Source organism: Molothrus ater, chromosome 1, assembly GCF_012460135.2.
Source record: "Molothrus ater isolate BHLD 08-10-18 breed brown headed cowbird chromosome 1, BPBGC_Mater_1.1, whole genome shotgun sequence".
Taxonomy (NCBI): domain Eukaryota; kingdom Metazoa; phylum Chordata; class Aves; order Passeriformes; family Icteridae; genus Molothrus; species Molothrus ater.
The window spans coordinates 102,910,213-102,923,128 of NC_050478.2; the positions used below are offsets into that span (position 1 = coordinate 102,910,213).

Sequence of the window (12,916 nt, forward strand, 5' to 3'; positions counted from 1 at the left end):
GGCTCTCTTTCTCTGTCTTGTGTCACAATTTTCCAGTGGTTTTTCTTACAGTGGTGTAATATGCAGGTTTGAAGGAGGCTGTGCTATCCTGAAATTAGATTACCATTGTTTTGGCTAAGGATCGTGTCTGATATTTTGCAATGTTGTTTCTGTGCAATGTAATCAGACTTGTACTTCTGTGGTATCTTCAACTAAGTCACATGGACCATGGTCCCACATTGGGGAAATCACATGTACTTTGGGGAAATCCCTATGCTCCTGGGGATGTTGAGTTGATTCTTGTAGGAGACAGGGGACTGCCTGCTCCAGGGGACATGCTATTTTATGATATACAATATCTGTGCAGCTCTGTACACACCATCAATGAAGTTGGCTACGTTGTCAGGCCCACCCTGGAGAAAGTGTGATGTTCCATAGCCTCCAGTGTAGCCCCATTGTCCTTCTGAGTGTAGGTGACTGGCAGCTCAGGGTAACAGAGTTTGAGGTGATTTTTCTGCTGAGGCCCATTACAGTCTGAGTCATTATGGGAAAGAACCAAACACCACGAGCAGCAGCAGTTGAAGCTAGGGAAAGGCCAACATCAACAGCTATGATTGCTCACTTTTTTCAGAAATGCTCTGCAATGACCTGGCATGTTTCTTGTGTGGCCTTCTGAACTCATAAAATTCTGTCCTGCACACAGAGCAGCTCAACTCCAGCACAATACTGGCATTTTCTAAGGCTTATCAATTATGAATTCACAGATCCATGATATTCAATATGGCATCTTCTCTTCCCTCTTTGTCATCAGTTGCCCAGCTCTATAAACTAGGAATTGTCTGTGCTGTTGCAGAGAATATTTCATGAGTGTGCATATGGGTAGTAACGACCAAAATCATGATGAGTGTAGAAATGCCCTTAGTCACCACCAAGTTATCCCCACCAAAAAAACCCCAAAAATCCAAACAACCAAAGACAGAAAAAACAACACAGGGATTTCACATAAATTATGTAATCTATGTGGTGTCTTATCATTTAACATAGAAGCTTACTTCTGCATCTCAGCTTCTTCCTTGATGGAATCTGAGATGGACAACTGACTAATTCTCAGATAATTCAATGTCTGTGTGGATTGTAACCATTTTAGATTAGTTTGGGACCTCAGGACATCATAACATTCAGGAAATTTTTCCAAATACTTTACAGACACTTCATACATGTTACTGAAAAGGTGGTACTGGAAGCACTAAATTAATGCTCCAGTTTTCAGTGGTGGAAGTTGTGAGGGCTGATCTGAGTAGAAAATTGACTTCCATGACTTCATTACATAATTCCAGACAATGACACAACTGCTCAGTGCATGTCTGGATGATATGGCAAACTTTTCTTGAAAAATTCATGTACAATCTCCTATAGTGTGATTTGCTCTCAATACTGACTGGAAACAGCCAGTACTGCTGCAGGAACAAGGTTTGCTTTCCTCCCTTTATCTTCAATTTTAAATCCACATGTTAACAAAGGCAGATAATCTGTGGGGGAAAAAAGTAGGAAAGCAGACAGGTAACAAAAATGATTGTTAGTTTTAGTGACAATAAGCAGTTTTTATTTCTGGGTGAAAAAATTGTGGATGATGCAATATTTGTGGACTGAGTTACACATACTTGTCTGGGCACACATGTTCATGATGAGTACAAGTAAAAACCTGGCTTGGATATCCATATTAACTTTGGGAATCAGTCACAGGCAGTAGGCAGGCAACAAAGAAGCCTCTACAAAGCACACACTGCAAAGGCCAGATCATCTATCTCAACAGACTCCATTGTGCTGGGGATATGAAACAGGAAATTGCTGTGTTAAAGAAAACAATTGAGGAAATATATGGAGAAGAAACTTACTGGCAAAGCTGAGTCTTCCTTTTTGAACCTCTGGTTTTTTGGCCACTCTTGGGTTTTTGGGAGGACTGTAATGGATTCTGAGAAAGAGACATCATAGGAGAGCTCTTCTGTTATGGAGGGGCTGCCTTTATCTGTTCCACAGTCTAGACAGCTCTTAGCTGAAAATAAGGGAAATTATATATGAATAGTAAATTGCATTTAGTACAGAGACATTAAAAATTTGAACCAAGAATACAAAATTCTTGAGAAAGTAATAAAGGAAGTGCTTCAAAGAGGAATTTCAGTGCAAACCACAGCATGTTCCTGTTTTGTCTTGAGGAAATAACCCCTTAGAAATAAAATCCCTATTTTCATTTTAGATTATTTAACTTGTTGCTTTCTGTGAGAAAGATAGTTAAACTGGAACTTCCTGTTTATCAGGATTACCAAGTTTTTTTACTCCATCCTTGTCTTCCCAGGCCAGCAAACTGTGGTGGCACTTGTCAAATGAACAATTAAAAATAAAAGGTCTTGTCAGAAAAATGCTGTTGACACAGTTTCTCAGGTTACTGATGACTTATATATAATCACAAGACATTGTGCATATATTTTCTGTAGTCACATACACATATTTCTCATTGTTCATAGTTTAGGTGTCAGCACCATAAAAGGACAAAACATACAATATTCCAGTTTGAAAAACACTGTATCTACTGGCATTTATAGTAGATATTGTGAAATGACTTAATGCTTTTCTCTAAAATTTAGTCACCTCCTTAAATTACTGGATGTCAGAGGAAAATTCTTGAAATCAGTACAATCAAGTCTAGAAATATGCTATTGTCATGGAGGCCAAAGTGTGAAAACATAAATGAGTTACAGGGTTGCCAACTTTCCTGATGGATCTCTAGTACTCAGGTCAATTTTTAGTTTTCCTGTAAGGTTCAGCTCCTAAATCTATTTGGGATGGAATCATAAATTTAATTGAAATGAAGTAAAATTTCAGCCCCCAGAACTATAGAGAAGAATTTACTAACATGACACAAGTGTATTCAAAAGCTGTGGCAATCAGAAAGTGAATTTAAAAAAATTACATGTCTTATAAACTTGTGCATGCCCCATGTTCTCTGAATCATTGCATTTACAGTTACAGGGACTTTTCTGCAACACTACATATTTTACAAGTCTAATATGAAAAAAGTTAAGTGTGTTATTAGGTGGCTTCTGGTTTCTGAACTGTGGCTTTAGTTGTTGTCTAATGTCCAAGCCATTTAAGGTGTTTCCCATCTCTCTTCCCATCTCTCTTGGACACAGCACCACAGACTGCTCATGGTACCTCTGGGCATTTGGTTCCCCATCTGTTTCAGTAAAACTGCTTGCAGAGCAGAAGCATCAGCAAAGCAGCTTTTGCCACCAAGGAAAATGTCTGTGCCACTGTATCCAGAGGTAAACATCCAAGGGACTAGTTTAGAAATTTGGATACTAATATCCCTGCCTTGAACAATGGTGATGGGAAGAGCTTTCAAACTACGAGATGAACATTCTCATGGAAGGTTGCTGACAATTATCCAGACACTGTGTAGAGGAGAGATATTACTTTCATTAGCACTGCCAATCACTGTCAGGGTAAAGAATTTAAGGGATAACACCATTCATAGATCAGAATAACAGGGCAGAACTAGGAAAATTATAAATTTCTAATACTACAATTTCTGCAGTACTGGAGAAGAAATGTGGAGGAAATATACCTCTTTGATTTGCAACAAGAAAATACACTGATATATTTTGGACAAATTCTGCATGATATTGCTTACAGATTATTTTCACATTCCCAGTCTTGCAGTGATCAGCATTTTTAAGATGCTGATGCCTCAAGGGTAGCATTCTGTGTCTGTACAACATCGAACTTTAATGGCAAACTTTGGTCCTGCATGACAATAAGCTGACAATGATTTTAAAGAAATATACGCAGCACTGACCCAACATGAAAGAGGGGACGAACCTCTGAACCATAAAAGGATCTTTCTGTCTGTCATTTTACTAAGAGGAAGTGAACACTGGTTACATGTTGTCATACTCACAGCTAACTGATTTCCAAACTGGCTTCTGCCCAGGAAGCTGGATACCATTAGAAGATACTGGTGACACTGGAACTGTCTCAAATGTGGGCTGATAGGCAAGGAAAAATGATCAGACTGCAGTGAAGGCAAACGTCTACGGACAGAAACTGCTACAGTTCAAGCAAAGGTGTATCATTCTCAGTTTACACTCTCTTGACAAGATTAAACAATCTGTTGTGATTCTTCAGAGCATATATTTCAAAGCCAAGCCTGAGAGTCAATCTTCCCCAGACTGCATAGATTTGGACCATGTGGAGGTCAGTAATACTGCAGCTTGCTGTACCTAATGAGTCCTGTCCTATAAAATGACTGAAATTAGCTAAGTAAATTGCTGTACAGAATTAGGCTAACTGAAAGGTCCTCCTCAAATTGTAATTCATCCTGGCTTTAATAATTTTGGCCACAAATCTTTTTGAAGACTCTCTGGCACAAGTTGAATACCTGCTCTTCCCAGGGACCTGTCAGAAATCAGTTAGTCTGCTACCTCTTGTGATTTGGGCACCAGAAAGCTATTAAAGGATGGATGTCCTCCCACAGGTTATGCACTAATACTTTTATCAGTGAATTGCAACAAACAACTTGAGGGAAAAAAGAAACATTTTCTGTATTCAAATTCATTTCTTTCTGCTCCAGACACCATTCTGCACTGCTGAGAGGTGGCTCGGCAGCCCAGAGGGTGATTTTCAAGCAGTGTCACCTCTTCTTAGCAGTGGAGTTTTGGCCTTGTCCTCAGCAGTTTTGTGGCTCATAAAGACAAATCTGAGTGTTTGTGTTCCATAGGTAATAACAGCTCAACTATTCATTCTTGAGTAAAAAAAAAAAAAACAAAACCAACAAACAAAAACAAGGTCAGGAATTATAAAACTGCTCTGAAGCTTACTCAGTGAAAGGAACTACAATGTGTACATTTCTTCTGCTGTTATTTGTATCCTTGTGGGAAGCACCCAGCCCTTCTCAAACCTGCTGTCTCACATACCCTGAGCCTGATGGAACAGACCCGGTTTCCCAGCTGAACCTGTAGCTGTAGGCCCCCATGAGCCCTTAATAGCAGCTCTTTTAATTGCTCTTTAAATTGCTAAGTCAGCTGTTTATCAACAAGTAGCAATGCCTCAGGGCAAAAATTCTGTTTTCCCCAGTTGTAGTCAATGTGTGGGAGAAGTGTTCAGGCTGTCAAAAAATGTCAGATATTTAAATGACAGAAAGCTCTTCTAATTGGAAGCCTGAAATAAGGTTTCAGTTGTTTTATCCAATCTTATCCTTTAGCTATTTGGGTAACAAAGTCAAATGTAACAAGAATAAAATCTCTCCTGAGAAAGTCCACTCAATGGCTTGTGAACTTGATAGCAAACAGGATCTGAGTCACATGGGCTTCCTTTGCCAGAAGACTGTAAGGACCATAGATTTTTTAAAAAAGAGAGCTGGATACTTTTATGATAAAATCCCACAACATTTTTACACTAAAAGCTTCAGGACATAAAAAAAGCACCATAAATTTCAGGTGGGAGTATAGATGTGGAGAGGATTGCTAAACTTGTCTCAGCAATTTGGGAAAATCAACCATAGAAGCAGATATGCTTCTGCTTAAGATCCAGATGGAAAAATTAATGGTAAATATTAGCAACTGGCTCATCTACTTTCAGTGCTCAAAATGTCTGACCCTGTGAACAATACTCAGAATAGATTTATGGTAAATCAAGTTCATGAAGAAAAACCCACTTCCAGCTTTGTTACATGGGTGAAATGAGTCGTGAAGCACCTGCAGTATCCTGGTTCTGATAAGCAGGGCAGAGCTGGCAGACAGAGATATGGAAGATGGAGTGGACTGCATACTCTGCCTGGCACCCAGCAGGGCTGGCAGCAGGCAACCCTAGCCTGGGGAAGTGCATAATGTGAACTGTGCACAATAACTGGGGTACCTGAAAATGTCATATTCTCAGCCCCATTTCCCAGCCTCCACAGTGAGAGTCTATAATGAAACCAAATCTATGTCTCTTTTGTTAAAATGTCTTCCTTCCCCCCCCCGCCCTTACTTTTTTTTAATGTTAGAAAGACTGGGAATAAAACCTTTTAATGTATGAATTTAAAGATCCAGATTATTTCTGTAGGGTAAAAGAAAATTAAAGAACTTTTGAAGACCTTTCCCCAATGAATGTGAAAGACCAAGAGTCAAACTGTGTCCTTAAATAAACTGGGACAGCTTTATTCATTTGCCTGGGGCTTCAGCAAAGGTGAGGCTTCCCATATCCTGATTTTGACTGAAAGTGATTCATTAGACACACTTAAAATGAGTCCACTGTTTACTGCTACAACATACACAGGAATTTCCAATGGGAAGATGAAATCAGAAGAGCAAGGAGAGGATGGAGATGAGGTAGGCAGACAGTTCTTTAGTAGCTATACTCATTGTAGAGATGTAAAAGCAAATCATTGGAGCACCAAAGAGATCAAATTTTATATTCAGCCCTGAAGCTAAAGGAAACAAAGGCAAAGGAGGATAACCTTATAGCTCCGACCAGGATACAATTTGCCCATGCTTTGAATATATTCATATTTCCAAGCACTGCCACCACAAACACCTTTTCATGCAGATAGCTCTGGGTTAGTAAGTGATTTTTCTTTAACTAGGACATTATTTTGTCATGCATTGATGAAGTAAAATGCTTATAGAAAGTCTTCAGGAGTTTTAGTTAATTACAATGTACAGGGTTGGGCTGTTAATGAGCACAGTGCTTCATCTCCTCTGTCCAATAACAGAATGAATCTATGTGTGTCCCCCATTTGTATTCTGCTGTTGATTTTTCTAAGCTCTGAGCAGTAGCAGAGCCGAACGCTTCTGATGGAAGCAGCAGGGTACCAGCAGTAAGGAAAATCAGGCCACTGTGATTAATAAACCATCCAATTTAAAACTCAGTAGTGTGGCTGTCAGTCGAATCTTCTGGCTGTGGACCTGTCTGAAGCAAAGCAAAAGCACCTCAGCTGGGACAGGCTGCTCTACTTGCTAAGGAGTGGCTTTTGTAACCACAGGGGTGGTGTTTTTTATACCACAGGGGTAGCATTGTGGTACCACAGGGGTAGCGTTTTGCCCCTAGGCTCCTTTCCTGGACAGGCAACAGAAGAAAACAAAAAAAAGCCCAAAACCTAAAGCTACCAAAACAAGAAAAGGAATAGCTGCATTTCCTTTTATTTCAGTCCATTCTGTCTATTGAGGGGACACTCCTGCCATGAGGGCATGAACCTCAAGGCAGGATGGCTGGAAAAGCAACTTTTGTTCTGTGCTGACCCATGCAGAGCCTGGCCACTAGGCAGTAGTAGCAAAACATCGAGCAGGCAGGGTTTTTTCAGAACAGAGAGGAAAAAACTAGAGCAAATCTATCTTTTTCTTCCCCCACTCCAGATGACAACTAATTTACGCCTCTTTAGTGGTCCCCTAAATCTCATCTCAGGTGACCCTAGTGAGCTAATCTCCTTTTCTCTCATCATTAGCCAAGGAAGAGAGTAATCCATCCTGTGACCCATCCCTCTGGGCTCTTGTGATTCTTAGGTTGTTGGGAAGAGGTGTAAATCCATTCTCCTAATGGGGAGGATTATAGAGTTAAGTGAAACAATCAGATCTGATTTGCTATTTGCAGCATGTTCTGTTTACTTCTGCCCTTCCCAACTAAAAGGCAGGATGGGAAAGCAGAACTGCATGTCATTTCAAGCAGCCTCTCTTCCCCAGCTGTGCAGAAAAGATTTGCTTGTCCCCATCTCCTGCCACTCTTTTCTTTTGGCTGGGTTGTTTTCAATGTGCTTCTCTTCCCCAAACTGATAAATCACAAAGGTTCTCTGGAAGTGGTAGGGCCATGCCCAAAGAGGCAGCAAAGCTCCAGGGACTGCTGACACCCCCTTAAAAAAATTACTTGGGAAACCCTTAGGTCAGGGACACAAGCCCTCCTGAAGTGTGTTTATCCCTGAAGGGCTGATAATTAGGACAAAGTTTCTAAATCCCATAACAAGCAGCAGAGATAGGAGCACTGGTGAATAGGAAAATTAGAGTGTTAGGGCCTTGTAGGCTTTTAGAACTAAAACGTTTCACAGTCTGTTGGAGGGAGGTGATAGCATGCTCTCCAGTTGTGTTTGGGCATCTGGGTTTAACATCTAGGTCAGCACCTGCAGAACTGCATATTTTTGTGGGAAGAAGAAATTAGAAGACTTAATTACTTATTTGATCTTATCTTTTAGATTTCACAATGCAGAACCAGTAAGCGAACTGACTTTTGGAGGAGGTAAAACACTGATTTGAAGGGCAGCTGCTCTGAGCATCCAAATTCCTTTTGCAAGTGAGAAACTTTATCAAGTTAGAAGGAGAAAATAAGCAGGTCAAAAATAAATCAATAATGTGGCCATCTGAGAGGAAATGTAGCATGCTTATTTGGCTGACTTAAATTAATTAGGAAACTCAAGCTTTTGTAAAAAAAATTAAACACCTTATGGTTTACAGATACTTGAATCAGGGAAGTGAGCTAATCTAAGTAGAAGTACTACTAGCTTTTTAATGTTCATGCAAACATGCCTGATATCTCTCATTAAAGAATGTCTGCCCACAGGAAACTACTGGATGCTTCTGGATTACTAGTGGGATATGTGCAAGAGGTTCAAAAGAATCCAGATATTAAATTTGGAAATAAAAAGTTTAAATATCTGGACATTATATCTTTGTAATTTTAACATAACTATGCAGCTACAATTTTTGTTCCCAATTTTTTTTTTTTTAATAATCCAGGATATCAAGCCTTGAGGAGATGGTGGAACAAACAGGAAAGGACAAAGCAATGCCATAATGAAAAATAGTTTCTGGGAGTTTTAAAATGGCAACAATTTTAATATTAATTTCAAAGCTTGTGATCTTATTGGTGACTCCCATTTAAGACATCATGAGTGATAAACATAAAATCATGAGTGTTGCTTTGAGCAGTGGACTAAACTCACACAGCTGACTACATTCCCAGAACCAAAACATGTACTGACAGGAACTGGTGCGTTCAGAGCTATCCTCAGAGAAAAGTGGATGAAACCTCCGGAGGTACTGCTGATTTCTGAAGCCATGAAGCAAATGAAGTTAATAGGTTTTTGCTTGCTGTGTAAGTGAAATGTAACTGCCAGTGTACAAGTTACAATCGTGATGGCAGGTGTTTAATTGCTTATGCATATTTTAACCCCAGTTGCTTCATTAGACAAGTTTTACTTCACCACTGAGACTGCTGAGTAAATATCAAGTGTCCCCAGAAGCCATCAAAAATTTGAATAGCTGCCAAGAGTAACTCACCAATTTCCAAAAAATAAAGGAGTAAACGTTAGTCTTGACATGAGGCTGCAGGAGGAAGGCTGGCAACAGATACAACTTTATGTTACAGGTTAGTTACAAAACTGTACCACTGCATTTGGTTTCTTCCTTTCCTCTCAAATATACTGTATCCAGCATTAAAAGTCTGGTCTTATGGTCAGAAACTGCTAATGACTGTCTGTGCATTGTCAGCAGGAAAGAGTTTCTGTCTGGCACAAACTTTGGTGCATAAAAATTAGGATCAAAGGCATGCATGGGGACACTTACAGAAGAGTCACTGGTGCCAAAGATGTCTCGCACATCCCGGACTGTGTGCTTGTTCTTCTTCCTCAGGGTCTGAGTGTAGGTGTTGTACCTCTTCTGTACAGCAGCAGCTTGAGTTCTGGTCAGAGTGGACAGCAGGGCTTGGCCATCCTCCTCTTCAGCTCCTGAGATCAATGTGGATAAACCTACGTCCTGCAGCCATTCCGCCTCCAGTTCCCCTTCTGTGGAGGAAGACAGCATGTTAATAAGCCTGGCAAGGAATGAGAGGGGGCTGAAGGAAAAGAGTTGGCATGATGGACTGCTACCACAGCCTTTACCTTGAGAATACTCTAATTCCAACCTTTCTTAGGCCACAAGTGCAAGTTAAGTTAGGTTTGTAAACATATTGTCTTCGAAAAACGTTCAGTTTGTCAGTGTCTGCACAAGAGAGGCTTATGAGGAGAACAGAAGAGGCATTTCATCAGCATATGCATGTGAAGAAGGCAGCAGAGTAACCAGGCTGACAAAGCAAGGTTCCTAAAAATTAACTTGTAATTCAAAAGCACAAATCTCCTCAGTTCCCATTTATGCCATGCTCACCATTTGTAACATGGTGTATTGGAGAAAGCCATTTGGCTGATGGAAATAAAATCAGTATTCCAATTCAAATAAACAGAAATACTGGAGGTGTGTATACAACAGAACAATGGATTTGCACTCTATTGGTGCAATTCCAGATTCCAGAAGGTTGGCTGGTAGCTAGTGAAGAAGCCACACTGAGAGAAGGGTGATGTCCACCTAGTCCAATTGCTTGTTTTGAACAAAATTATTAAGAACCAGGGCTGCTCACTAAAGATCAAGGGTCAGGAAGGGGTAAGTGTCTAAGAGGTCCTGTAAGGGAGGAAGATGCAGAAATAGCCATCCTGGCATGCCAGGTATCACTCTAACTTCTAATTATTAAAGACTCATTAGCACTGTACACCCCAGTGTTTTTTGGGATCTCAATTTTAATACTTTCTTTGTTCAATACCTGCTTCCCAACTTGTTCAATACTGCAATTGGTTCCATAGTGAGGGTATGCATTGTGGGAAGAATTGTATTCTATCCTGGCTCTGTTGGACATGGCAGATGCTTCTGGCATCTTCCCACAGAGCCACACCTGCAGTCCTCTCACTACCAAAACCTGTCCATGTGAAGACAATATAGGTTTTCAGCTTGCTACCTGTTACCTGAAATAATTGTGCCTTGTCACTATCTGGCTGTGGAAAGGTCCCAGTCTACCTTCTCTGAATCATTCAGTAATTTTAAACTTTGCTCTTACTGCCTTTTGGTTTGTGTTCCTTTTAAAATAAATGGTCATAGTATTTTAAAATCTCTCTTCACGTAGGAGATTTTGAGGACCTTCATTTCAGTTTTGTGAGCAATCCTAGCTCAGCAGTAAGCTGCTTGACACAAGACAGTAATTTCATTCCAGCCCTGACTGAAGAAGAGGTACTACAAATAAACATGTCAAACAGGAAATGGATTAATTTGCAGCACGTTCTATAAAACAACTCGTCAATGCACTTATTGTTCTTGTCCCAGCACCAGTCTTAATGCCAGGTTGGTATTTCCACTCTCCCTTTATTGCCTCTTCTTGACATCAGAATGCAGGCTGATTGATGGACACCAGTTTGCTGCACTTTGGCAGTTACATACACAAAAGAGAAAATTACAGAACTGGGCTGTAGGGACAAGCAAAAGTATCTTATGCATGTGCCATCACTGACTCCATTGTTAACTGCCCTGCCTCTTTACAAAGCACTACAAAAATAGCTGCTTCTAAACCCCTGCTCTGTGTTAGCCAGGGATGTGACCAGCCCTGTATCCCATGAAATAGCTTGTCTCTGCTCTTATCCTTTCTGTATCCACAGACAGGATGGAGACTGTTCCTTTGCCTTCTCTGTAAGCTTTGAACCAGTGACTCTTCTGCCATTTTCACTCTTCTTTCTAAGAAGGTCTCTTCTCTTTCTCGTGCGCTGCTGTTGGAGCCACATCTGTCCATGTTTCAGCTTTTAGATTACATTAATTCTGGCTTTTGTCCTGACATATTCTTTCCAAGAATTGAGCTTGTAATCAAACTTGCTATGAAAAATATCAGGGCAGACATTAAATTCTGCCTGCTTACGAGTCACCCTGTGACGTGTTTTCTCTGGCTTTTCCCTTTTCCTGTTCCAACCACACACAAACAATAGACTAACACATAATGACAGCAATCAGAGGAGTAAAAGTATTGAAGAGAAGAAATTATTGCATTAAAAAATGCTCAAAATTTTATGACACATTAGTATTAAATTAAGGTTAACCCCCCCCATGTGGTTTAAGAAAGCATTATTTTTATAGTTTTAGCTACTAATAGAGCATGTTCTTGATACTGTGTTTGATTCTGCAGCACCAGAAGACAGATAATTGAGAGAGTAGTTCTCTTTTTCTCATAGAGTTTGCTAGGAAAGATGTGTGTCTTGCTTTGAATCTCATTTGCACTCTATTGGTGCAATTCCAGATTCCAGAAGGTCGGCTGGTGGCTAGTGAAGAAGCCACACTGAGAGAAGGGTGATGAATCTCAGAGATAACCTGAAACAGCCCAGAGATATAACCTTAAATAACTCACAGCATTCAAGCCTTGTAACAAAAGTTGTAAAGCAATTCTGCACAGCATGGGCATCTTAAATACACCATGACTTTCTCCTCCCCATTTTCATCCCTCGTGTCACTTGTCATGATCTTCTGTTCTTTTTTGACTATATTTGCTAACATCAACAGAATAAGTATGCTGCTGTCTGCCCTTTGCACATGATGTCTGGCAAATCACATTGAGGTTCTGACAGTCATGCCTGCCTGGCTTCTATCACCCCTTGGCCTCCTTCTTAAGGATCTTCATCTCCTCCTCTCAAAGACATCTGAAATTAATATTTACTTTTATTTTGCCCTGAGGGTTTCCACATGGATTTTTAGTGTTTTGATCACTGGCAAGGAGTATTATCCTATTAGGACCTTAATAGAACTCACTATTATTTCCAAGATTTATAATCCTAGACTGAATATATTCCTGATGTTAATAACTAGGACAAGCACTGCCTGATTGTGTGTGGGTGTAGGCAATACATATATATATGTGTTTAAGACAACAATATGAAGGTAAATGAAGTGTGGAGATGTATTGCATTTTGACTTGCAGTCTCATTTTTAATTTAGGGCAAAGGGGAAAAAATCAATGTGATTTAATGAGGTGTACTCAGACAAAGGATAACGTGGGACTGCAGCAGAGTTCAGGCAGTTGAGAAGATTTAGTTCAGCACTGATGAAACTGATGGAAAAGTTTCTGGAAAGTAAGATCT

At 40.1% G+C, this 12,916-nt stretch overlaps 1 protein-coding gene across 1 annotated transcript in view; it reads right to left on the bottom strand.

Moving 5' to 3' along the window:
- The window catches only part of ARHGAP28 (Rho GTPase activating protein 28), a 72,595-nt gene that overhangs the window by 17,079 nt on the left and 42,600 nt on the right, over window positions 1–12,916 (bottom strand). Inside the window, exons 3-5 of the mRNA XM_036406502.2 lie at window positions 9,564–9,781; window positions 3,935–4,022; window positions 1,875–2,032 (exon numbers count right to left, since the gene is read on the bottom strand). Coding sequence (XP_036262395.2) covers window positions 1,875–2,032; window positions 3,935–4,022; window positions 9,564–9,781 — 464 coding nt within the window. The remainder of the gene's footprint in view (window positions 1–1,874; window positions 2,033–3,934; window positions 4,023–9,563; window positions 9,782–12,916) is intronic.